At 39.2% G+C, this 26,270-nt stretch overlaps 1 protein-coding gene across 1 annotated transcript in view; it reads right to left on the reverse strand.

Moving 5' to 3' along the window:
* Positions 1 to 1,689: 1,689 nt before the first annotated feature.
* Positions 1,690 to 26,270, reverse strand: part of LOC146484390 (formin-like protein 3) — a 32,473-nt gene continuing 7,892 nt past the window's right edge. Inside the window, exons 4-27 of the mRNA XM_085104896.1 lie at positions 23,903 to 24,081; positions 22,982 to 23,129; positions 22,394 to 22,444; positions 21,532 to 21,630; positions 16,971 to 17,117; positions 16,073 to 16,189; positions 15,322 to 15,453; positions 14,573 to 14,599; positions 14,169 to 14,213; positions 13,965 to 14,033; positions 13,089 to 13,230; positions 12,454 to 12,492; positions 11,907 to 12,013; positions 11,249 to 11,360; positions 10,598 to 10,657; positions 9,266 to 9,393; positions 8,803 to 8,871; positions 8,607 to 8,693; positions 7,939 to 8,007; positions 7,650 to 7,730; positions 6,901 to 7,027; positions 5,429 to 5,529; positions 4,604 to 4,768; positions 1,690 to 2,099 (exon numbers count right to left, since the gene is read on the reverse strand). Of these exons, the coding sequence (XP_084961022.1) occupies positions 1,926 to 2,099; positions 4,604 to 4,768; positions 5,429 to 5,529; positions 6,901 to 7,027; positions 7,650 to 7,730; positions 7,939 to 8,007; positions 8,607 to 8,693; positions 8,803 to 8,871; positions 9,266 to 9,393; positions 10,598 to 10,657; positions 11,249 to 11,360; positions 11,907 to 12,013; positions 12,454 to 12,492; positions 13,089 to 13,230; positions 13,965 to 14,033; positions 14,169 to 14,213; positions 14,573 to 14,599; positions 15,322 to 15,453; positions 16,073 to 16,189; positions 16,971 to 17,117; positions 21,532 to 21,630; positions 22,394 to 22,444; positions 22,982 to 23,129; positions 23,903 to 24,081 (2,475 nt within the window). The 3' untranslated portion in view covers positions 1,690 to 1,925. The remainder of the gene's footprint in view (positions 2,100 to 4,603; positions 4,769 to 5,428; positions 5,530 to 6,900; positions 7,028 to 7,649; positions 7,731 to 7,938; positions 8,008 to 8,606; positions 8,694 to 8,802; positions 8,872 to 9,265; positions 9,394 to 10,597; positions 10,658 to 11,248; positions 11,361 to 11,906; positions 12,014 to 12,453; positions 12,493 to 13,088; positions 13,231 to 13,964; positions 14,034 to 14,168; positions 14,214 to 14,572; positions 14,600 to 15,321; positions 15,454 to 16,072; positions 16,190 to 16,970; positions 17,118 to 21,531; positions 21,631 to 22,393; positions 22,445 to 22,981; positions 23,130 to 23,902; positions 24,082 to 26,270) is intronic.

The following is a 26,270-nucleotide window of genomic DNA, read 5'->3' on the forward strand; positions in this document are numbered from 1 at the left end:
GAAATAACCTCAGATCTCTTCAAGCTCTTGGCACCGAGGAAGTCTGGAAACTACTGGAAGTACACTTGAACACGCATGTGCACTTTATCAAGCAGTTGGCTTGTCACTTACGCTGGCCAAAGTTAGGCACATGTTACAGGTAAAATGTATGGGACAGAACCTCGGTAAAACGAAGAAATCCCCGTTATAACAAACACAACCCGGAAGCCCAAACGTAAAATCTAACCTGATATATCAAATAAAATGTCATCACGCAACAAAAGATGAATGCGAAACACACCGGTAAAAGCGATGAAAATCTTTTAATCCTGTAAGAAAAGAAAAACTTCTCAGTCAACAGCTCATTACACATATAGGGTAAGGTATTATCTGTACAGTTTTCCAGTGCCGTAGCTATGTACAGTGTATTGTAGCTTCATACAGACATTTAGAGCACAAACATTATTTAATTCTTCAGCTCCAGAAATGCTGGATAGTGTAACGTAACACCATTAAAAACAATTGTTATACCTCGATATAACGAACATTGTGGTTGCTTTATTTTTTTGACAGATTGGTGATAGCAAGGTTTTCGACAACGAACCCTCTGAGTCGGTTATGGGATTAACCAACTACAATATTTGACTTGATAGTGCTTGTTTCTCTACATGATTCCTTTGAACCAAAGGATTTAAAAGGGCACATCGTAACATAATTAAATTTCGACTCGAAACTCCTCCGTATAAAGCAGTTTCAAAAGGAACTAATCTTAAACTCACTGAATACCCAAGCATCATTCAATGCATTTGCGACGCATTGAACGCATCTTTCAAAGTTGACTGATGAAAAAGTGCCTTTTATTCTCTGAAGGCATCATTTGAAAACAAACAAACAAAAAACAAATCAAAAACAAACAAACAACATAGTTCATAAAGGTGTTCACACCTCGACTTTATTTACTACAAGAAATTAATGCACTTACTCACACAAGGCCACAATGGTGATTGCAAAATATCGTAACTCCTTTATTTACAGTGAGCGTTTTTAAATTTGCTTGTTTAACAAGCTGTTCTTCGTTTCCTTCATAAATTCGCCGAATTCAGTTTCACCCCAAAGAATATACGTTAATCTAGTACAAAACAACTAAGTCTTCGGGGAAAAAAGTATTTTCTGAGATAACGAGTGGTATGCATATTGGATTTATTCTACATAAAAAAAAACAAAAAACGATTGTACTCATGCCACTAGTTTACAAAAGATGAAACTTTTATCACTGACACCCCAGTGGGCACAGGACATTCTGTGAGAAAGACTGGTGCCGATCGCAGGCCCGCAATGGAACAGACCAAAATTTATCTGACATTGTCATAAAGTATTTCCTGACGACACCGGACGGCATTTCCAAGCTCTCTCTTGCGCGCCTAAGGAGGGTTAGGAAGACAAGACATCTGATAATTCAGATTGAACACTCTGTGACAGGTTTTAAATAAATAGCTTTTAGCGCCAAATAACTTGACTTAAATAAGTCATAAACTGAGTTTAAATAGCTGCGATTTCAGATATTCGCTCCTTTTATATCCCTCCTTCAAGGCTTGTAATCTAAAAATCAAACCCTCGAAGGAGCGTTTGATAAGACATCCAGCACGTTTAACTTATCAACAACAACAAAGCTGCTAAGCGCCGAATTATTTTACATTTTTTCCGATTTTTGATGTTCTTGTATTTTCGTCTTGTTTATATATGTGATACTGTATCAAGGACACTACATTATGTACAAAATATTTTCTCTATAAAAAGTACCGTAAATTTACACTGTAAGTGTTGAAACATTTCAACATCTATATCAATGTTCTCCATTTTAGTTCCTTTTGTCCTTGACGCAAAAATTAAAGCCATTTCAAAAACTACATGGCGCTTATATTATAAATAAAACAGGCAGAGATCCTTCACGAGACCAAAAATCGGTTGTTCTTGTTGTACATGGATCTCCGTTGACCTTCATTGGCGGCTGCATTGGCAACCTTCGTTCGAGCCTCTGAACCTCCACTATCCAACATGCGCTTCATACTGACTTCTGCCTCCTTCTCGCGTTTTAATACCTCCAAGTCCCTCGCAGCTTTCTGCGGTGAGAAAATACCATCGAATTATGATCTAATAATAAAATATTGACTGAAGAAAATAAAGCGCGCTTTGAGGCACCACTATTCCAAAACAGATATCAAACTGGAAACTTGCTACTCTGTTGGCCAGGACGTATACGTACTTGTGATACCAGCTCACTTTGAACAAGCTCCAAATTACGCGAAAGCTGGCGAGAAATTATTATCGTTTTATCATCCAACAAAGCGGTGAAGGCTACAATGACGGAAGTAGGTTTTTCTACAAACTGAGACGTACTTTTGTCCTCTTACCATCACTAGTCAGTGTACGCAATTAATACTGACTTAGCATTTCCAAACGTGTTCTTAAAAAAATGTTCAGCAATTCTTCATTTGTCACTATTAAGCCGCCGTTACACGTTGAAACTTTTAGCTGAAACTTGTTTGCAACGGCGCTGCGAAGCAAGTTTCAGCAGGCGTTGCGCCGTTTAACATGGTCGGTTTCGTGAAACTTTTTCGAACTTCCGTTGCGAGACAAGTTTCACGAAAAGTAGAACCGCTTTCTACTTCTGCAACGGCTCGCAGCAGTCTCAGTGGTGAAAAAACAAGAGTTTCACCGTGTAACACCACTTCGTGAAACTGGTCTCGTTTGCCGTTGCACACAAGTTTCAGCTAAAAGTTTCAACGTGTAACGGCGGCTTTAAATAAATGTGCATCAATTTTTATACAAAAAAAGCGGCGAGGAAGCTCAGATAGAAACCATGCCGCTTATAGGAATCTGGGAACTATTGACTCTGGAAAATGCATGCTTCTGACGTGACCAGATAACTGCGAAGTTAAAAGCGCTGTTACCCGGATACACTCGATTGCAAATACGTTGACAACTAAAAAGCACAAACCATGAACGATGAGACCCAACGGACTGGTGGGTAGTGTTTAAAAATTGGCCCTTGTTGGCCAACTTGACACTTTAGGAAAGCTTGAACAGTTTCCATCATTCTCCACGTGCAACTAATTTTGGTTATCAACCGTCGCACCACAGGCAGCCCAAGCTCAATATCAGAGAACCGTTGAATTATAACGATTTGTATGGGAATACAACGGATTTGTGTAAAATGGCAGAAACTAACATCGTTTTCTCAATAAAATCAACTTACCCTGTTTCTACTTGTATTCTTTGTCATTTACCGGCTTTTCAAGCCGATTCGAAGCGATTTCGGTGAGTTAGCGTCATTCGGGTTTCTACTGCTAAGTGTAACGAAAGGCCGAACAGTATTTCAGCCATGCCCGAAGCACGAAACGGAATGAATCCGTTGAAATCATCCCTAGCGTCCCAATTCCTTTATAGAATCAAAGTAGAGATGCATATCTATCCTGCCAGTGCAACTTCGACTCAATTGAAGCCGTATCACGTTTGCTAGAAAGATTTTCTTTCAAGTCAGCTCGCTTCTGAGATTTCGAAAGATGCGCGGCCAGAACGCCATGGACACATTGAACGTTCGAACAGCACGCTGGGTAACAAAGGTTCCCTGGCACGGGGGGAACAGCGGCCAGCATGCAGTTGTCCACAGGCAAACAGATTTGTTCCCGGGGCCTTCTCGTGTCCTTTTTGTCAAGACCGTCGAAAGACCATTGTTTCCATCGACAATCAAAATTACTACCAGACTATTCAACCTAAATTTCCCGTACAGAATCACATATATGGACAACATGTCCTTTTTCCCAGAAATTTGGAAATTCCTCGAATTTTCCATTCCATTGGTCATGCCATTTCGCCGAATGCCCAGGGCCCGGTTGTTCGAAAGCCGATGAACGTTAATCCGCGATTAAAAATTAACGGAAGGTTTTCTGCTCGCTCGTTAAAATTGTTTTTTAACTCTAATTTTAAGCCAGTGGTAAAGAAAAGTCAACGTCAAAACCTCGGGACAAAAATCTTTTTGAAAAATCTTTATTGTTATGTAATTAAACTCTTTCCAGCAAACGTGATACGGCTTCAATTGAGTCGGGGTTGCACTGGCAGGATAGATATGCATCTCTACTTTGATTCTATACAGGAATTGGGACACTAGAGATGATTTCAACGGATTTATTCCGTTTCGTGCTTCGGGCATGGCTGAAATACTGTTCGGCCTCGCGTTACACTTAACAGTGGAATCCCGAATGACGCTAACTCGCCGAAATCGCTTCGAATCGGCTTCAAAAGCTGATAAATGACGAAGAATACAAGTAGAAACAGGGTAAGTTGATTTTATTGAGAAAACGATGTTGGTTTCTGCCATTTACACAAATCCGTTGCATTCCCATACAAATCCTTATAATTCAACGGTTCTCTGATATTGAGCTTGGGCTGCCTGTGGTCGCACGAGAATAGAATATTATGCAAATAAATTTAGTACACTTACACCCATAAAGCCATTGGGTCTCATCTCAAATTCACAATTTTAAATTTTATGGTTACCGTAAATTGTATCCGCAGTAAGGTCTATTTGAATAAATTGGTTTATTTGATAAACAAAATTGTATACCTTGTAGTTAGCTATGAAGTCAATGAACGTCTTGAAGAAGTCTGAAGGTTCAACCACCTTGGGATTTTCACCAAACAGGACACACACTTGCGCGTACACCTCCTCCATCTTTCGGTAGCGCTCCGTGACACGCTGGACTTTCTTGAATGCCGCATTATAAAATGTCTGAATGAAACATGCACGTCAAGGAAATAAAACCAACCACACGTTACAGTTATCAACTGAAAACTTGGAGGAAAAACCTTCCCAAAAGTTAGCAACGTTTATGAATAAAACTACATCACGCACTCCCACTTAAACAAAGCAGTACTTAAGAACAATCACGAACAGCCAACAAATTTACCTCGACGATCACATTTCTGACAATAAACATTCTGCTGTCTTCAGATATTTACTTACTGTGGTAATTGTTTGATGCCTCCTTGCAGAAGTCAGAATAACGGAAAATATCGTAACGAAAGGTCGCAACCAATTTGGACATTAAGAGTCGAGCAAGTCTAGAGAAACGTAAATTGAAATGGGGATTCAGTATCAGCTTCAATACGCTCTATAACGTCTGTAATAGTTCCTGGTTTGTCCTGGCTGGTACGACACTGATCCACTAAACAACGAGAAGTCTCCTATTTCTCTCAAGGATAGTGAAGCGGGTAAAATATTCTACTATCTTTGAGACAAATAACACGCTGCTCCTCGTCTTCTGATCCTTTTGTTCATGACTTCAATACTCTCACTGAAACCTCCCCACGATGCACCTCTCTACAGCCAAGAGTGGCTGATGTATTTTGCATTATGTTGCATATCCAGGAAGAATTGGTTGAAGGATACAAAGATAATGAAATTGTCTGGTTGTTTGTCTCTCTCACTCTTGGTCAAGTCCAGGCCTTTCCTTAATCCCTGTACATCAGCTGCTAACGTCTGCAAGGAGACTGGGGAAGAATGTCATTTGAGGATGAGTCAATCAACAGGCTTGCTGAGGTTTGCTCGGTTAAAAGCCGGGCTCTAGCTAAGCACCCCTCCCCTGCACTCGACTACCAGCCGCTATTCGGAGTGATGAGCCCGATCTAGTCCCAGGGGAGCGGAGGAAGTAGGGGTTATTCCTCCCCCACCCTCGAAAGCCGGTCTCAGGGTACTTTCCATACCAACATGTTGAACTTAATTTGACTCAGTTTACTATCGCTAGTCCACTATTGACAAGAACATAGGCGATCCTACTCTGTGACATTTTATTTGCCAAGTATTCCGAGCAACAAACGGAGGCCAGCAAGATTCCATTCCGATTCTCCTACCACGCATGTAGAAAAAGTAAAATACGTTGCTTAGCCAAGCTAGTGTACACGACCTTTACTAAAATACACTCTTTTCTCATATAAGAACGTCTAATTTTGGGGCTGAGGCTGAATGTTCTTTTTTTTTTTTTGCGATTTGAGCCTGAAAAGTTCTTAAGATGTTCTTAAAATTGTGTGGTATAGTATTTCAATAAATCAATGCGGACGTGACCAGGAAATCTATCAAAGTGCATTGTTTGCTGTGATGTGATATCAAGTTGCTTGTCACATGTTTGTGAGGCTTGCTTTGATGCCGAGAGTACAAACTGAGTTATTCTTCAGAGTATCATGCAATAAGAAAACCACATTGTTAATGTTAAAAAACGTCCCAAAGTATTTCAATTAATTGTCCTGTTCGACTACAGTTTTACATTTCTTTTACCTTTACCCCAACAACAACAACAACAACAACAAACAAATGATCAAGCTAAAGATTCTTATCGGACTCTCAGCCTGGGTGTGTTCTTAGTGTGTTCTTAAAAATTTGCTTAATCTCAGCCTCAACGTTCTTATAAAAAAGGTTCTTATAAAAAGAGGGTGTACAGTAATCACAAATGAAGTTAAATTCCCATCTGGAGGCCGGGAAGCAGACCAGCTGGCTTCTGTGATGTGGAACAGGAATTTTTTAAATTGGACAACTCTGTAAAGGTGGCAAAGAAACGGTAAAATTTGGGAGAATTGAGACGGATAGATACCGAGCAGAGCTTTATTGAAGCAACTCTTAGTGAGGCACTAGGAACTGCAAATGAAAACTAAGAGACAATGCTTGACGGTGGCAATCTTTTTACCGCAAAAGATTCAAGATTCAGTAAGTATAGGGTATCCATCGCACTTGTGAAGCCAATAAACCCACAATTGCTTGCTGATACCAGAAATAAATTTCTATTACAACTGAGATTAAAACAAGCTATCCATGAAACGCTTGTGCACAGTTTATTTGTAATTTGAGAACAAGTCCAGTACAATGTTTACCTGTAGTTGCTCCGTCAAGGTAGAGTTCCTCGGCGAAGTCCTGGAGATCAGGGAACTTTCTCTGTACAACATCCACGATGTAACTGAGGAAGGTCTGTTTTCTGTCTGTAGTCCGAGTGTCTTCCAACTGGAAATAAGAAATGATTGGTTCAATCAGTTGTCAGGACAGCATGGTCAAGTCTAATCCAGTTCCTTTACTTGCCAGCTGAAACTGAGAACATTTGAGAGGAGCCCGGGGGGGTACTCAAAAAAAAATTGGGTAGGGGTGTGCGGCCCGCTTCCCAAAACCCTTACCCTATTTATGACCAAAATCTGCGATTTTCCCTACCCTATTTATGACCTGAAGTAGCTTCTTCTAAAAAAAAAACGAGCCCAGGACTACAGTGCAAAAATCTATACCCTATTTATTACCAAAATGACGGCAAAATGGCTAAAATCGATACCCCATTTATGACTAAAACAGTCGAAAAACCATACCCTTTGGCGCCGCACATACCTATATAGCCCATATAAGGGAGTACCCCCCCCCCCCCCCCCCCGCCCGGGGAGAGGAGCTACACCGGGCTACGCTAACCTACAACGCTGCAGTTTTCCAACCCTTCAAAGCTTGGGGAATCATTCAATTGTTTTCCTTTGAAAAATGGTACAAGCACTGACATACTTTACAAGTTCGCTCTCGCCATCAAACATTCCTGCCATCACACCACTTTTAAACAGACAAGTTGATGAAAAATGAGTTCAAATCTTACCTTGTTAAGGGATTCCAGCTTAAATCCATACGCAAGTCCCCTTCTACTGCTATTCATGTAGTTTCCATATATCAATATAATCTAGAAAATGAGGGGAAGGGTAGACTTTTACAACGTTACCAAGAGGTGATGTGCGTACTGTCTTCTTTCTGTTGTTGTATGTTTTTTGTATAATGGTGAGCACTCGGAATTTCTTTTTCCGAGTTTGCCTGTGTCATTACTGAATAATACATCATTCTCATCAGTGTAGTTCGCGGCAGGAAAACCAGACAGAACGACAAAGCGTTACCTTGAACAATTTTTTGAGTTTCGCGCTGTTGACGATGGATGTCGCTGCTCTCAGCACAGCATCCACTTGCTGAAAACAAACGACAAATATGAAAAACACTTCTAACACCATTAGATAAGAAACCCCATACAAAATAAATCTAAACTGTTACGAATGAAATTCATATCACTGCCGAAAACTACAGCTATGGTGAACCACTCCAGTTTTCGCCTACGAATTTAAATGGGAAAAGTCAAAATGCGTACGTGGATTCTTTTCTAAACTCACAGAAATTATTTTAAATCATTTCTTGATTGCCTAAATAGAAACCTATTCTATGAAAATGTTTGTTCATATTCTATGGATACACTATTTTTGCTCTGCCATTACTGTCATGTTAACCCAGTTCCCGGATATATACTGGAAGCTACTGCAGAAATACGGGCCAATCGTGTAAGCTCTAAAACCATATTCAGGTTACCATATTCAATTGTTCGACAGCTGTTATTACACTCTGAGATGTTGGTGTCAGAAATGAACAAACGCCCTGTCTCCAATAAATATCCTCTGTTTAACTCCCAAAATGAAATAACCATCCCGGTTGGTTAATTGACCAATTCCTTTACACAAGCATTTATGCTTTAAATCACCATAATAACTAACACAAATAATATACAAACGAAACCTACCGGCATTACAGTCCGCATGAGCTCATCAAACACACCAATAAAGGCCATCACGCTTAGTTTAGCCTCGTACCGCTCCACTTTTGCAATCTGTGTAAGCACAACCATTGTCAGCAAGGACGTGACCAAATATTATCACACGAAACACAATAAAATCACAGTGAATAAACTTTAGATGCATGCATGATTATGTTATTACTTCAAACAGAAACTGCTCAGCCTCAGCCAGCTTTGAGAACTCATTCGCATGTTGAGCCAGACCTGCCAGCTGCAATGGAAACACAAACAGAGCATAAGAACGGGACAAACCATCTGGAACAGGGTAACCACACGGGTAGTAAAGAAAAACAACTGACAAAGACAAATATATTATGAGGTCAGAGAAGAAATTCGACAAGTTACCTATACCCTATTTTGTTAAAAAAAAAAAACACCTCCCCCCCCCCAAAAAAAAAAAGAAAAGAATAACAATACAAAAACGAAAACGAAAAACAAACAAACATATAAGAAAACTACTACAGCGATTTTTTGAACTGAATGAATTTTCGCTTCTCTTCTTATCGTTGCGCACGATAGCATTCCAACGTCGAAACGTATAAAAACGCATAAAAATGATGTCAAGCAATCGCCGGGAAAATAATTTCCTTGGCGTGATTTCTTGCCTCTTCCTTGGTGGGTACAAACTTGAGGAGTAACTCAGCATGTTCGGGTGGCAGTTCCACCAAGTCACACTGATCAATCAGATTTCCGATTGTTTCTGTAGAGTGCTGGATACGGCGGCGGGCAATAACTGACAAGAAAAAATAAAGCACCAATATTTTGGACTGTCACAGCAATTCGTCTTGAATAATTAAAGCAGCTGGATCTTTTTAATCAAATAAAGCCTACAAATAGCGATTTGATAAAAGTAGCTCTCGAAAACCAAAACATATACAGTAGTTATGTCGCGTCATATCTGGCTTGAGTTTGTTGTTGGTTCTCTCGTCCTTGCTCCGAGAGGTTTTTCTCCGGGTACTCCGGTTTTCCCCTCTCCCCAAAATCCAACACTTCTAAATTCCAATTCGATCTGGAATGTTTCCGCAATAAGTGCTCTGCGCTAAAAACCATTGACACTTACATAAGGTGATAAAATATCACGTGACAAAAGGTCCCGATAGATCGCAGGGACCTCATATCCAACGTCGCGATTCAACTGTTGTAAGGGAGAACGACACTTTCATGAGAAGAATTAGAGAGGCTATTGAAATTCACTGCCAGGCTCCGACATTGAATCGCGACGTTGGATATAGACCTTTTTCATAAATGGCGGCCGATAAATTATTCTTTTGTTTTCATGAAAATTAGCCTTACTAGCCTCCTCAGCATGTGCAAAATTCAAAAGAATTTTTGCTCTGAAATGAGGCTAGTAGGGCTAATTAACATATATTGAAAAGAATAATAAATCGGCCGCCATTTATGAAAAAGGTCTATGAGCTCCTGGCGATCTACCGGGACGTTTTGTCACGTGACATTTTACCAACTTTTAAAATCATGTGACAAAACGTCCTACACCACTTGATAAAGATTCCGAGACGGAATCGAAAGCTTGTATTTCAATATAAATTTTCGATCCTGAAAAAGAAACTTTTTTGTTTGATACAACACGACAGGATCAAGGAACAATTTTTTCTCTACAAAAATGTTTTATGGTTTCTGGCAGAAAATTGACGCCGGACGACTCCAGAGTAACTCCAAAAACTTCGACATTTCCCGAGGAAGATTCGAGGATGATGATGATTAATTTATCATACTTAGCCATATAACACCGTGACGAACGAAGAATGTACGCTTGGTATTGGATAACTAAAATTATGGACATTAAAAAACAGATCTAAAAATTACTGCCTATACTGCTTCAAAATTGTTTGATAACACTGCTTGTAGCTCACGTTCAAAGACGAAATGTACTGCCCAAAACACTGGCAGAATATAATTAATGAATAATGATACCTTACCAAGGTTTCTTGCTCTCTTAGGTTCAATAACTGTGATCTGTTCTGCTGCTCGCTTTAAGGCTGTCAAGTGAAAACAACAACAACAAACAATCAGTGAACGAAACAACGGGAAGCGGCTGATTTCTCTGATAGTAGTGGCAATGAGATGAGCATTTCAAACCCAATGATACTCAATTTTTGCAACTAAACACTGGTTCCTAATCTTTTAAAATATTTGTAGAAACGCCTGACAAGCGTCCCGTTCTCATATTATTGAACATCTTTGCACATGTACAGAGATAACTATCGCTACGTGACTCTCCCAGTTTCAACTTCCAAGACAGGATCACAGTAGAAAGAAGAATTAGCCAACAAACACTGCATCGGTATCGCAGAGGTCATCCATCGGTTCGAATCCCATTCAAGCCTGAATTTTTTTCAGTCTTTCTTTTCGAAACTGCTTAAGTTGCGTATATAACTGCGATGTTCATTCTCTTATTCATTCTTTCTTCCGCAGTTCAAATATTTAGATTTTCACATAATCACTTTTAAAGCCAACTAAAAGCTGCGTAAACCAAAGTCTTGAACGAAAGAATCGTTTCACTTGTCTTCTTATTCCTCCTTGTTAAATGGTAAAACTTTCGCTAACTTCAAAATCTGTGCCGCACTTGCCTTGTTCTTTCTTTGCAATAAGATCCTCTGAAGCTTCATTGGCTTTTAACTCAAACTTTTTATCAAAATCAGCAAAGTCCAACGTCTCCATGACTTCTTCATCTCTGATTTCCTGATTAGATGTGAGCAAGCAACATATTGTACTTCAGTTGTCTATTTTATATGACATGTACGGTTGAAACATAGGGGCCCCGAAAACGCTTACAGCAAATCTAAATATTAAGTGCATGGAGCTTTGCAGTGAAAAATGGAAAACGTGATTGGAATGGACGTGCTCAGTTATGTGTTATTCTATAGGTGGTTTGCAACCAATCTCTAGAGATCCAAAAGACAATGGTGTGGCAGCCATGTTGGATGACAGAACCTTTTGTTTTGTCATCCAACATGGCCGCCATACCGTTGTCTTTTTGGATATCCAGGGATTGGTTGCAAACCACCTACAGTGGCAACTGATAAATCAAATCTTTTCTTTTCTTTGCCACTCAAAGTAAAATGAAGGCTTCACAGAGCGATTCTCCAGTGAATTGAAATTTTCTTAGCTTTGTAACTCAATAGTAGTCCTTCTTCTACTATTTACATTTACAATGTAAATGTAAATAGTAGAAGATGGACGTTTTGCGTACAATCGCGTTTGTATGATCTTGCCACGACTGTGTACCTTGAAGAATAAGCTGGCATCTGACTGCGACGATATCGGAGTCCAGTTAAGCATGGGGAGGCGAACTTTATTCGCAGCTACCCTTCGTCTAATAGATGGAGTCCCGTCTGAAAACAATGAAGCCGTATTTGTTATTTACTGATTAATACATCATTCTCATTTATTCACCAGGCTTAGCATATTCCATCACATTATTTACATCGCGCATATGCCACACATTGACATTCCAATCCTAGCAGTATGCAGGATATTTGTCCCATGAACCTAGTTTAATGGCCTTCGCTCCCATGAGTCTCCTGTAGCTCAGTGGTAGAGCATCCGAACTAGTAATCGGAAGGTCTTAGGTTCGACTCCTGATAGAAGCACTCGGATTTTTATTCCGAGTATGCCTGTATCATTTACTGATTAATACATCATTCTCAATGAAGCCGTAAGTAAGCAAATTTCTACATATGGGACACTCTTGAAATTATTTTGTCACCACTTTTAAATAAGAACAATTGGAAAACATTGTAGAATGAATTTATTAGCTGTTCCACTCACTTACCTACACTTGGGGGAGGTGGTGGAGGAGGGACCAGATGGCCTGTGAAAAATATATATTCTAAGTAAAATAAAACCTCGTCAAGTGAATAAACGTGCATAAATGAAACTCGCTATAACCACTGCTTACTAATAGAGCGGTTTTGATTTGAGTGTCGTGTTTGTTTTGTCTTGTTCTACTTCCTAGGCTATTGGTTAGCAAATCTCGCGCCACTTTCTTAACCAATGAGAAGTAAATAAAAACACGTGACTTGCTGGTATGCGTTTTGCCACGAATTCGAATTCTGATTGGTTCATTGCATCTGTCAGAGGTAGTTACCATGGTTTTACCACACTCAATTGAAAACCGCTTTACTGACTTGATACAAGTAACAATGAGAATTCAAGAGATCACACCACACATTGAACGTTTTCTTTTTCTTTTTTTTTTTTTTGTCATGGGAAAATTCCTAGTCAATTTGGGTTTTAGGTCGTTGCTAAATCCCGTAGCTAGTTTGCTAATACGTCGCATTTGAAGTAAATATTAACACATTAATACATCTTCCATACAAGTAAAACAAAACAACAGAAAACATCACATGAGAAGTAAAGAGTAGCACACTGAGCGTCTATGATATTAGTGTAATTGTCCTCTCTTACCGTCTGATCCTGGTGGTGGAGGGGGTGGGGGTGGCGGCGGGGGTGGGGTAGGTGGTGCAGCCACTGCTGCTGCGGCCTCTGTGACACTGGTGATGAGGTCACCTGGTAATTCAACTTGGTCTGCTTCATGTTTGACTTGTTTCTATACAGCAACAACAAATTACCTTCAATCTTAGTACTATTACTATTATTATTATTATTATTGTTATAATTATAATTATTATTATTATTATTATTATTATTATGATTATTATTATTATTATTAGTGTTATTATTATTATTATTATTATTATTATTATTATTATTATTATTATTATTTCACAAGAGAAAACAACAAACAACTTCAGGATGAAAGTGGAAGGAAACTACATGTCATGGAGAGCCAGTTCCCTTACGTATCAGTGATACCAAAGAAAAGAAGCAAGCCTTGGAGATGCGCCCTATTCTTATCCACTAACTTATTGCCATGAAAAAATACCTCAGCGTGAGGATTTTATAAATCTTGTAGTATACCAGGGCCAAGTTCATGAAGCCCTCCTAAGGTAAGATTGGTCTTAGGTATTTGTTTCTAACTATAGAATATTGTTAAGAACAAATACTTAGAATACATCTCAACTAAGGAGGACTTTGTAAATCTTGCCCCAGAGTCGTAATGCATCACTTTTTGATTTCCATACGACTTTTCAGTAGTTCATTTTCAAAACGTGTTTTTCTTTACGAAGGGAGGGTCTTGCTTTCCACGGTATAGGAAGGTCTTTGCTTCTGGATATAAAACATACATTGTCCTGAAGAGCATTGGTTGGTTAAAATCACCTTTTTGAGTATTATTCACTAAACGTATTAAAAGAAGAGAAGTGACCGTGGTTTATTGCTTACCACAACATTTTCCAAGGTTGTCTGTAATTCTGTTGCTCGCAGCCTGTATTCTTCAGATCGCTGATCAAGCTGAATTAAAATCACCAGAGGTTAATACCATAACACATGCAGGTGATCAGAATAAAATAGAAAAGCTGCATATTCAAGAGAAATAAATAAAGCTGTATTTTATCAGCAATAAATCTTGTTTAATTGCCCTCTCACCTCCGTATTTGCTTGTTTGAGCTCGTTGTTCTCTCTCTGCAACTCCTGATTAGAAACAATACAAAAACAACTCAGTGGCAAAGAAAACATTATTTCTTGAATGAACCCAGAGCTGTGCACCATGCAAATTGACAGGTCACCAATGATGATTACTGAAAAATAGTGCATGACAAGCTTTTTAATACTCAGGGTCGGGTAGCAGAGGCTATTATTTTTTAGTAATACCCGTGGAGCCTGCGAGGGTGAGTGGTGCAGCAAAGCTGGGACGGCGAGGCGCAAGATGCTGAGATTCTATTAATCATCAACGTGATTTAATTATCTTCAGTCTTGATTTAGAGAATGGACGTTTGGAGCCAAGGTCGCTTTAAATGAAAAAAAGCAAAGAAACATACAATTTAACTTACCTCAAGTTTTGTTTGCAAAAGATCAACCTACAGAGGAAAAAATCAGTTGAGCAAAAAATTGTACCTACCTCAATAACAAGACGTTACCGCAATGTTTAAAAAATTAAGTTGCTTCAACAATCTTGTAACTGTCACGTAAAAAAGTCTAACTGGGACATCTTGCCTTTTTCCCCTTTTTGCAAGATCAACTACTGATCATAGCTGTTTACCATACCCACTCCAGAAACTGGATATCTGGGATCTGGAACTATGTACGCTTATGTGCTATGATTACAGATTGCTTGGGTGTCAGTAGACTATAGAAAAGTTCCTGCCAGTTTGAAGCATTGAAATTTTGAAATATTTTATCATCAATCAAAGGTATTGTTGCTTTGATAAGTTCAGCTCTCCTATGAAACGTTAATTTTACAGCCTGCTGCACAAGAGCCATTTTATTATAAGCTGGAATGAACAGGGCACCCCTTTGCGTTTTCTCAAGATAGCTTTGCTCCTTGTTCATCTTCCTCGTTGAAAACAACTTTTACTACACAGCAGCTTTTTTCACAGGTCAATTCCCAGCATCAGAACAAACAGCCTGACAAGCTGTTGCAATATTTATTGAGCCATGCTGGGGGAACTGAGCTTGTATTCAGAATTATTACCTAACTGGATCAGAATTAGGAGAGGCACAAATAGACTCCACTAAAATGTCAGAGATTTAATCTATTTATGATTGTATAATTCAGACAGAATAAGTAATTATTTCTTACCTCATCTCTTAGATATTTGGTTCTCTCCCTGAGACTCACAAATTCATCCATGACAGCTTGTACATGAATATAGTTGTCCTGCCAGGTTTTTAAGGATTCCCGCACTGATGCTGCTTCCATGCCTTCCAAAGTCTACAGTAAATAGAGTCAAAGTTTCAAAATCATCTGGCTACAATTTAAAGCAATGAAAAAACTTCACCAAAGAAACTTCAATTCATTAATCAACTTAAGATTACTATCAATGACTAAATGAAAAGGATTCCCAAGGTCGGTAAAAGTGAAGAACAGCTCACCACCACCTAATGTTGGTCAATAAATTATTTTTTGTGTGCTCATGTATAATTCTTTATGAACTTGTTTATTCAAAAATTGATTTTGCACATGCTGCTAAATAAAGGACACAGTATTAGTTTAGACTTAATATTTCATTTGGTGGCTCCTAGAGGAGCCATTTGTTGTTAAACTAGGTGAACTTAGTTGACTGTCGGCCGATAGCTGGCCAAAGGTCAACCGATAGTCGACCGACAGTCGGTGGAGTTGAGCTTTTCTTCACTTTTACCCAAAGGTCAATTAATTTTCTCGGTTTAAATACTCAGTGGCCTTACAGTTTTCCATTTTTGATTGTCTTTACAATAGATACAGAAAAAATACCAATTAATGTTTGCTGGGTTTCAAACTTCATAGTTCATATATGTTCTTGTCTATTATTTGTCTGTTAGTTATTCTGTTTTGATTGTCGGCTCAACTGTACCCTTTCCAGATGTTCCACATCAAAGCCTGCATTTTCGATCTCTTGTTGATGAAACACTTTCTTGTTAAATGTTGGTGTGATGCTAACCAGGGAGTTGAAGAAAAGCAAACAGAGAGTCTGAAAGAGATGCACATTATGTTACATTATGAAGGACAAGCAGCCAGAGAGTGATTGGCATGTCAATGATCTATCTATCTGTCTGTCTGTCAATGTTTATTTTTTAAAAAATATAACATGTAAGCAGTGGCTTGCTTGTCCTGCAAATAGCTACAGCTAATTAATCTAGGCAAAAGAAAAATACTAATGATGAGTACAAACAACTAAGACATTAAGCTAGCTTTACATACTAATACAGATTTAAGGTATTAATTCACGTTAATTGCCTAATACTAAAGAGGAACCCATAATTTATAAGACAGTATAATAATATTAAAAGTTAAAAAAAAAAAAAACAAGTGGAAAGAAAATTGTGACTAACAAGTATAATTATTTAGCTAGGCCAGCATTCGTAATGCACTCTCAAAGAAGCACGCCTTGAGAGGGCTCGTTCTTTACCAGCAAAGGAGTTACATTGTCTTCATAGTTTAAACACACAGATTTCAGTTAATACACAGATTCTACATTGTAGTCCAGACATAATTTCTACATGTATTGTTCTCATCGGACAAAATGCTTCACAAGGTCCAAAATTGGATGGCAATTTTAAGATGATAACAATCATCTGATTTGGTAACTGCCACACAATTTCAAATATTATTTTCTAGACGAGAAAAATGAAGAAAGAATGTCACAGTTTTAGGTCTTTGATGTTGTAATCCAATTATTAAGTCTTAATTGAAAAAAGAAAAAAAGAAGAGTTGATGTGATTATATCCCCCAAGTTTTTTTTTTTTTTTTACCTGGAACTGAGGTGATATGGGTCTCTGGTACATCAAATTCACCAGTGTTTCAAATGGTCGCATCTCTCTTGTTGTTCTTGAGTAGAATCTCACTGCATCAATAACTTTTTCATAATATTCAGCCTGTATGCAGGCTTGTGCTAGCATCTGTAGAAATGATGACCAGAAAAGAAAAAGAAACAATAAAAAGCCTGCACTTTATGGATGTGTTACAACACATTTTGATATGTAAGGAAATCACACCAAGATATATATATATATATATATAACAGCTGTCACGTACAGCTTAAAATTATGTACACACAGGCTGGCATCTGTGAAGAGCTCTCTTACTTGTGGGTAATAATGGAGTGTTTCTTTATAGTTTAAGGCACTTAAGGTGAATAGGATCATCATGATCATCATTTTCCCTTCACAGCTTCTTTGCTCAAGAATTTTACATCCTAAACTGTTGGATAAACTGATGTTAATTAAGCAGCCGTCACGTAGGCGATGCTTTGCTTCTAGTAATGTGCAGTTCCAGAAAAAATCCATACCCACCCCATGGAAATCAGCGGAAATTCCTTAGGGGAGGGGGGTCTTAAAAGTCAAAATTTTAGAAGCAAAGTATGAAGCTAAACTGAAATTTCCTGGGGGGGATGGGGGGTGCAAAACAAAAATCTTCCATGGGGGGAGTATGGATATTTTCTGGAATTGCACATTTATTTACCCCTTCTTTCTTTTTTCTTTTCTTTTCTTTCATTTTCTGTCAGTCACATACCCAGAACTTCTGGTACAGTATGACATTAAGTAACGCGAGGGAAAGTCAAACAACAAAGTCAAAGTCATGTCATCTTTTCGTGACTTATTACCATACTATGTAATCGTTATCATGACGTACTTATTGTACTTAGACAAGCCATTGCAATGGTAACCATAATGTGGTAGACATTGGCGTATTTGACATACCATGCATGCATGACTAAGTTAAGCAAATAATTCTGACTACTGAATACCAGGTTAAACAGCCAATATCATAAAGTTTTTATTCTACATATTGCAAGATTTTAAATATAAACCCCTCTGAAAATCTGTGCATTCAATGCATGCATGGCTGAGTAAAGCAAGGATTCCCTTGAACACCAGTTAAAATATCCCATACCAAATTGGGGTTTGTATTCAACATACTGCCAAAGTTCAATTATAAACTCCTCTGAAAAAGGGAGGTTTTAACTATGGACATCGGGTCCCAAAGTCAATTTTTTCTGTCAGGCACCTGCATGGGCACTAAGCCATGCAAACATTTGTGAATCACCACTACATCTCTCCATAGGAGCTGCTTTTGTACACTGTTGTACACTGGCCCAACCAAGCTCTTTTAACATTGGGTTGATGTGTTCAACCTCCCTTCTTCCAGTCACAAAGACAAAAAAATGGATTTTGGCACATGAAGTTAGATGAGAAGTTCTGCCCCTGAAGAATACCTTCAGTGATGAATGCATGAACTGATTGAGGGTATTAGCAGCACCACAGTAATGTAGCAGATGATGTTGTAGTGGGGGCTTTTAGGGACACTTGTGAGGAAGCCATGGGAAGCTGTTTGTGATCACAACAAGGCATCACGTTTCTTCAGTGGTGTTTCCAGTGTGGGGTAAAGCTTTTAGCGGAGAAACTTCAACTGTGCTTAGAAGAAGTCCTGTTGATAGGCAACTACGCAGCTAAATCGGGCTTGAATGTTCACCCTGACAAGGTGCGTGCCATAATTGAAATGCCACGCCCCAAAAAAGTTCATTGCACTTCAATGGTACAGTTCAGTTCTTGGTTTAATTTCTTCCCACCTGTCAGAAATCTCCCCTCCGCTTCACCAGTTAACTGTGAAGAATGCTGAGTGGATATAGTCAGAATCATAGGAGAAAGTGTGGAATGACATCAAAACAGGATGCCATTACGCAGGCACCATGCAGTCAAGAACTACAGCTTTAAAAAATGATGAGGTTACAATGTAATATGATGCTTTGGATACAGGGTTAGGAGCTGCTCTGCTTAAGCAGCCTGTAAGCCTTGCGTCAAGGGCCCTTACCCAAACTGAGACCAGATACGCTCAAATTGAGAAAGAGCTACTGGCTATTGTGTTCGCTTGCAAGAAGTTTGACAAGTATATTTTTGAGCGCGATGTTGTCCTCATGGAAACAGACCACAAGCCAATCGAGGAAACATTTAAGAAGAGTCTCTGTGATGCACCTGCAAGACTGCAGCCAATGGTTCTATGACTTCAGTGCTACAATCTCGAAGTAAGGTACAAGAAAGGCCCTCTGATATACTTCGCTGATACCCTAAACAGTGCATACCTTCATGGAACGATATCTTCTGAAGAAGTCAAGTCTCCAGAGCTTGTGGACCACATTGAGGCGTTGTGTTTCTCCATCTTGACTGGCACTGATTGAGGGAGAATCCACCAAAGTTCAGGTCTGGAAATCTCTCTGGCAGGTCATCTTGGAAGGCCGGCGAGACAATATCCATGATTGTGATTCTGCCTTTGTCCCTTCTTTCAGTTCTGTAGGGAACTGATTGTCCAAGAGCACTTGATCTTTCGTGGCTCTAGTTTGTTTGTTCCCAGGGCTCTGAGGAAAGAAATCATGTCTTTGGCTCATTCAAGTCACATTGGCCTTGGTGGTTGTCTTCGTTGTCTGCAAGAATGCATATTCTGGCCTGGGTTGACCTTGCAAATGAAACACTTTGTTGGTCAATGCGATGTTTGCCTCACTCCCTGCAACTCGCAAGTCAGGGAGTAAATTCTCCAGTTTTTCCACATCCTTGGGCCAAGGTAGCTGCTGACCCCTGCTCTTTATCAGGCCAAATTCTTCTAGTTGTTGCTGACTACTTCAGTAACTTTATTGAGGTTGATTCTCTCTCTACTGAAACCTTCAAGGCTGTGATCTGATGGCCATGTTTAGCCGATATGGAGTGCCACATTCCGTGGTCACTGACGATGGACTGTGCTTTGCGTCATCACAGTTTGCAGAGTTTGCCAGTGAATAGAACTTTCAACATGTTACTTTGAGTCCCTGCTCTCCTTAGGGCAATGGGAAGGCCGAGAATGTGATAGGTACTGTTAAGCACTTCTTTACAAAATGCTGAGCTGCTGGTGTCAGTGAATTTCAAGAGCTTCTTGATTGGCGGCGCAATGCCCTGTGTGAGGAAATGGACACAAGTCCAGTGCAGCATTTCTTTGGTCATCGCTGCAAGACATCGTTCATACCTGCCAACCCCCAGAGTACACTCTAGAAATCTTCAGGGGCAGCCAGCAGACCCGTGTCAGCAACAGCGAAGAGCCTCCCAGGGCCGTGGCATCAAGGCTGTATTTAGGGCTTCCGTGGTGGGGTTGGGGGAGGGGGGGAGGGGGCAGAGAAGAGCCTATGAGGGACGTGGCATCAAGGCTACATTTAGGGCTTCAGTGGGTGGGGGGGGGGGGGGGGGCGGGGAGCACAATCGTTATATAATCCGAATGTTCCCAAAGAAAAAAGAAAGGCACAATCGTTATACATGTAGCATCCCAATGTTCCCAAAGTCTCTCGGTTAGAACAGCATTTAACTACCATGTATTGTGCAATTTGATTGGTTGATTTCTGACCAATGACAATACTTGTTAAATATATATAAATTTTATTACTCTGTTTTACGTTTTCCGATCGAGAACAGCTCAAATAAGAACACTAAATCCACTTCTTGTTTTATTTTCCTCTTTGACATCTCAAAAATAACAAAATTAATGAAAAAATTTGAAAAAGGCCACGGTAGGTATGTCCCGGGAGATTTGGTGCTCTAACTGGGAGACCGAGAGATTTGATGAAAAACTTGGAGACTCCTGGGAAAACTGGGAGAGTTGGCAAGTCTGTTGTTGGTGACAACTGATTTTATCAGTTATGAAAGGATTACATAGGAGTACATAGTTAGCTGGGGTGGGGGAGTATGACGGGCACTTTCAAGTCCAATACGGAGTTCCTCTTGTGTTAACACAGAAGCCTCGTAGATCTTGATGCAGTGGATAATTTTGTTCCATTGGTCATACATCTTCCAAAGGCTTTTGCTTATAATTGTTTATCCTCTCATTCTGCCTGATTAAAAGCTTTGTTAGTGAAAGAACGTTTTTGCTTTGAACTGAACACCAGGCAGAGTAAAAATGAATAATAAAGAATTTGTAGCAGGCAAATACAGCTGTTGGCTGTATTTTATCCCACGTCACATTATAAGGCTAAAAGAACACTTTGTTAACAGGTCTGGGATTTTTTAATTCAGGGGTGGGAAGGAATGTCTCCCTTTTAGTTCCCTGTCACTAGGAATATGAGTCCCATCCTAGTGGGGACAGATGTGAACCATTTGTCCTCTGGTATCAACCAATCTGGTCTTTCCCAAGGAGGGACCCCCTGTTGGTCCTTGACTCTCCACCCCTGTGACCCAAAGTCAATTGGCCATTATTTGATTATTTGATATTTTAGGTTTTGACTCTGACTAATTCTCTGCAACAGTATACTTCACAGATTGAAATGGTTTCAAACAGTGATGTAGCAGATCAGGCACATACCTTAACCACCAATGCTTGTGTTTTTAAACTGTTGATTTTTAAACAAAGGATAATGGATTTGAGGCTGTCCTCCACACCCATGACTGACTGGAAACCATACTGCAACATAAAACCATAAAAATTTTATTGCATACTTTTTTTGGTGTTTATCCTTAATTCCTGTTATGCCTCTGTTTGCTGAAACATTGCCACTAAAAAGCTGTTGGTATTCTAGATCTTAGCATGCTTGTTTCAAAATACCTGGTGTTGAACGATTAATCAATTAATCCTATCTAGACTGACATATGGGGGATATCAAGAAGTCAATCCAAGATCGATATATTGACTGTTTTGGAACTTTAATGTGCCTTCTGCGAAACAAAACAGCTAAATTCTACTGGAAGTTACTAACAGTAAGTTGTAGATAGTTTGTCATTTCTTTTGCCAATAACCAGAAAACGTTGCAGGTATTTAAAACTATCTTTCAGTTGCTTACTAAGCAAGATGAAAGATACTTGCTATTCTAAGATATGCAAAAAACACTAAAAGTGAAAAATGGCCAAAAATTGATTTTGTTTCCAATTCTTGGACATCATTTCATGTTTACTGAATGTCTCTGATCAGGATGCAGGCTGCATTAAATTATTATAAGTTGGTTCAATTCTTCAGGGAGCAAACCAAACTTTAAACAAATGTACATGTACCTATAATCTATTTCTATCTAATATTCTATGAGTCCTATTAGTGATAATAACTAACAGCAATGCAATCATTAATTAAAATTAATATCAAAAGAACAATTCCTGGGCAGTCATGCATTTACAAGTATCCAAGATCTGACATACATGTGAAGCTGTGGAAGTTTAATACAATATCCCCTTACCTTGTTTCTCATTAACACTCTCAAACACATCAGACACAAATGTTCATCAACCTAAACAAGTAAACAGTAAATCAAAAAGGCCAATATTTAATAAACACTGTTTAAACCAGGCTTACACTGTTTGGTTATTGACCCTATCTAGACCGACTTCATTTCGTCTTCTGGCGCCAGTGAGATGGGGGGATTTTGCCCCCTCCACAACTCTACGACTATTAAAGGTATGACAATGACATATCAGATATCAGATCTCTTTCCACAGTCAAGGGTCAGTATCTCCGTTTCTTAACAGCTTTTTAATTTTTTACATTTGATGTAAAATTTTTTTGTCCAAAGCACATTGATATAATTTGAATAATTATTTTGCCAAGGTCTCCAGCTTTTAACCATGCATGTTTTCACAAGTTCCTTGGCAAAGTTTAACTTTGAATTCACATCTCACGATTTTGGAGAGAAAATTTGGTGATCATTGTTAGAGTCAGCTGACCTGAAGTAAGGCCTATTGCCATCCAGTCAGCTGAGAACTTGACGATGTGACATGGAAATTGAATCACTTGACAATGTACCAGTAATATTATTAAACACACTTACAAAGTTTCTGGCAAGAACATCTGGCTTGCCTTTTCTTTTTGGAACATCTGAGTCTTCTGAAGAGGGTTGGTTTAAGTGAAGGTATTGCAGAAATTCCACCAAAGTAACATGTCCTCTAAATGGATCATCTATAAATTCACGTAACCAGCTGAAAGAAAAATTCATATTAATTAACTATTTTGAAACTGAGTATTAGCTGTTACACAATCCCACCAATGAGAGAGAAATGCACAACAAACATTTCAAAGTAAAAAGTAAAATCAATGTGGTTCCTCTCAACTGTAATAATCCATTAACCCTCTCAAAATCTTTAAATATTAAAAACAGCCCTGTGATGTGGAAGCCTTATTCTATAAGTCCTATCGTTTCTCCTAAGGATTCCTCACCACTGTAATATTTTTTTCTGCTCACGTATTTTTTGTGACGTGTGTGGTGAAATGAATAAAATAAATTAAAACATTTGTTTGATCTCGTTGAAATTTAGTTATAAAATAAGCATGTTGAATTGTATTTAAGTACCTTTGTCATTTGAATGTTACAGTGCTCTAGTGTGCCCTAGTAGTTATAGCGTATATGACTCATAACCTATTATAAGCTTGTGAGTTCAAAGCCTGGTTTAATTTGACCACAGACTGTGTTATGTTCTTCAGCGTAGTGCTGTGAGGCTAAGCTAATCGTCTACTGTGCATGGCCCGATGTCGTAGCCCCTGGAACAGAATTTGAGGAATGAGACTTAATTAGTGGTCCAAAAAGGTGTCCTTAAAAACGAGGCAGTGTACTACAACTATTAGTCTTCCCTCAAGCTCTGAGCAATACTGACTGGTGTATAGAAGGTCAGAGTGACAAACTGAATACACTCTTAACTTACAGCATACAGTACCAAGCTTGGTACAGAAACAGTTTATACAATAATTGACTCACGTAGTATTTGGATGTGTCCGAAGGTCAACCTCCAGGGATCTCAATATCATCTCAACAGGCTCCAAACCTTTGAGCAGTTTCTTGTGGTTTGCTCCAGCAGTTTTGTTCAATGCAATGTCTCTGTGTGTCCTTAACTGGTCAATATAGAAGCCTGATGAATACTTGGGCTGCATTAATTCCTATAAAAAGGCATTTTTCCTTTGTTAGTTTTAGCGTTTAAAGCCTTGACCAAAGTCTCAGGCCTATAGATGGCAAGTCCTCAGTGTATATTGTTGACAGTTTGAGTTTTGTTAGGTATAAATACTGAAAAATTTGTGAGGTCAAATTGCCTTGAATTGGAAAAATTTGGTATGAAGAATGAAGTATTATTAATACTAGTTAAAATTAATTTATCAACACTTGCTTGTCTCTTCAGAATAATGAAACCTACCATTCTAAGAATGGTTTTAAATCTATCCATAAATTAAGAAACCTAACTGCAAACTGTTTTATAGTCTATATATAACTTACCAATTGAAACTACTACAACTACTGAGTATTAATCATCATCATGATGATGTTTTCAGGAGGGATCGAGGCATATTACCCTGAGTGGTTTTCATCTTGTTGAGGTTGATCTTTTATATCAAGATAGAATTCTATTTTAATTAGAAAAAGTTGAACATCCTGGAGATGGTAAAAAATAAAAGCCAGAGTGTACAGAAAAACTCTTGGAGCAATGAGAATTAAACTACACATTCAACCTAAACGTCTGATTACAGATTAGATCTGGGACCTACAGTGATCAAATACTGGCCCCTTTAATTTTCTCTAAATCATTACACTGTGATGTCACAGCATCCCTTTGAGAATTATAACAAAGCAGAATGTGGAATTTCACTGGCTAGAACATCATGAAAAAGCTTTCTCAGATGTCAAACAGCTACTCCTAACTCCCGGAACTCTGAAGTATTATGACATGCTCAGTGCAGCACTCAGTCAAGATCAGGGACCGGTTGCCTATGCTTCAAAAGCGATGAATGAAACTCTTACAACAGTATGCACAGATTGAGAAGGAGCTACAAGCAGTTGTCTTTGTGAACCTGCAAGCACTTCGACCAGTATATTTATGGCAAACTTGTGACCACTGAGACAGACCAAAAGATCCTGGAAGCAATCTTCCTAAAACCACTCTCGCGAGCTAGCATCACAACACTTACAGAAGAAGTTTCTCCAACAGCAGAAGTACGGCACTAACCTCATTTACAAGAGAGGTGGTGAAATGTACCTAGCTGATACTTTATCCAGAGCATTTCCATCGGAAATGGTCCAAGAAAAATTCGAGAAGTTGAGTCTGAGAACAACATGCACCTGCGCATGTGACTGACAGAAAACTAGCTGAAATTAAAGGCAAGATTACCTGAGACAACAGCATGTAGATTCTCATCTCAGATATTTGTGGTGGATGGCTATGTGACAAAGCAAAAGTCCGCGAATATTACCCCTCCAAGGGTGAGCTGTCCCAAAAAACAACAGTATCCACAGCATCCTTGTCCCACCAAGGCTGCATAGTGACACTTTGAACTAGGGATTGGAGAAGACAAGACAGTGCATCTTATGGATGGGCATAGAAGATGCAGTTGTGAAATGCACAACCTGCCCCTGCACTGTAATCCAAATAGCAGGGAGCTGCTATTGCCCCATCCGCTACCAACACAACCGTGGCAGTGAGTCAGCACCAACCTTTTCAACTGGAAGGGTCCCACCCACATAGTCGTCGTTGACTACTAAAGCAGATACCCGAAAGTTTCAGAGCTCAGAAAAACACGATCAAAAAGGGTCATAAACAAGATAAAATCGATCTTCAGCAGACATGGTCTAGCTGAAGAAGTAGTATCCAACAACGGTCCTCAATACTCTTCGCACAAATTTGAACAATTTGCAGGGACTATGACTTTAGGCATACCACAACGAGTCCCAGATCTCCACAGTCTCGCAGGCTGTATGAAAGAACTGTCCAAACTATTAAGAAGATGCTGGACAAGACACTAGAGTCCAATCAAGATCCCTATCTCGCTCTGCTAGAATACTGAAATACACCAATCGATGATGTCAGCCCAGCTCAAGCACTCATCAGACGTCGCCTGAGGGCAGCGCTTCCTGTAACCTATGATCAACTGAGGCCAGCCATGATCAATGTGGAAGATTTCTGTTAAGCAAGAATCAAAAATCAAGAAACTCAATAGAAATATTACGACCGGACAGCAAGACTATTGCCTGTTCTGACCGAAAGAGAAACTGTTTGCTTCGAGATCCTTCCTCAAGCAAAATGGGAACCAGCAGTGGTTGTGCGGAAACACGAGACATCCCTGAGAAGATGGTGCAGCGT

This window comes from Pavona decussata, unplaced genomic scaffold (assembly GCF_977016875.1).
Source record: "Pavona decussata unplaced genomic scaffold, jaPavDecu1.1 SCAFFOLD_34, whole genome shotgun sequence".
NCBI classification, from domain to species: Eukaryota; Metazoa; Cnidaria; class Anthozoa; order Scleractinia; family Agariciidae; genus Pavona; species Pavona decussata.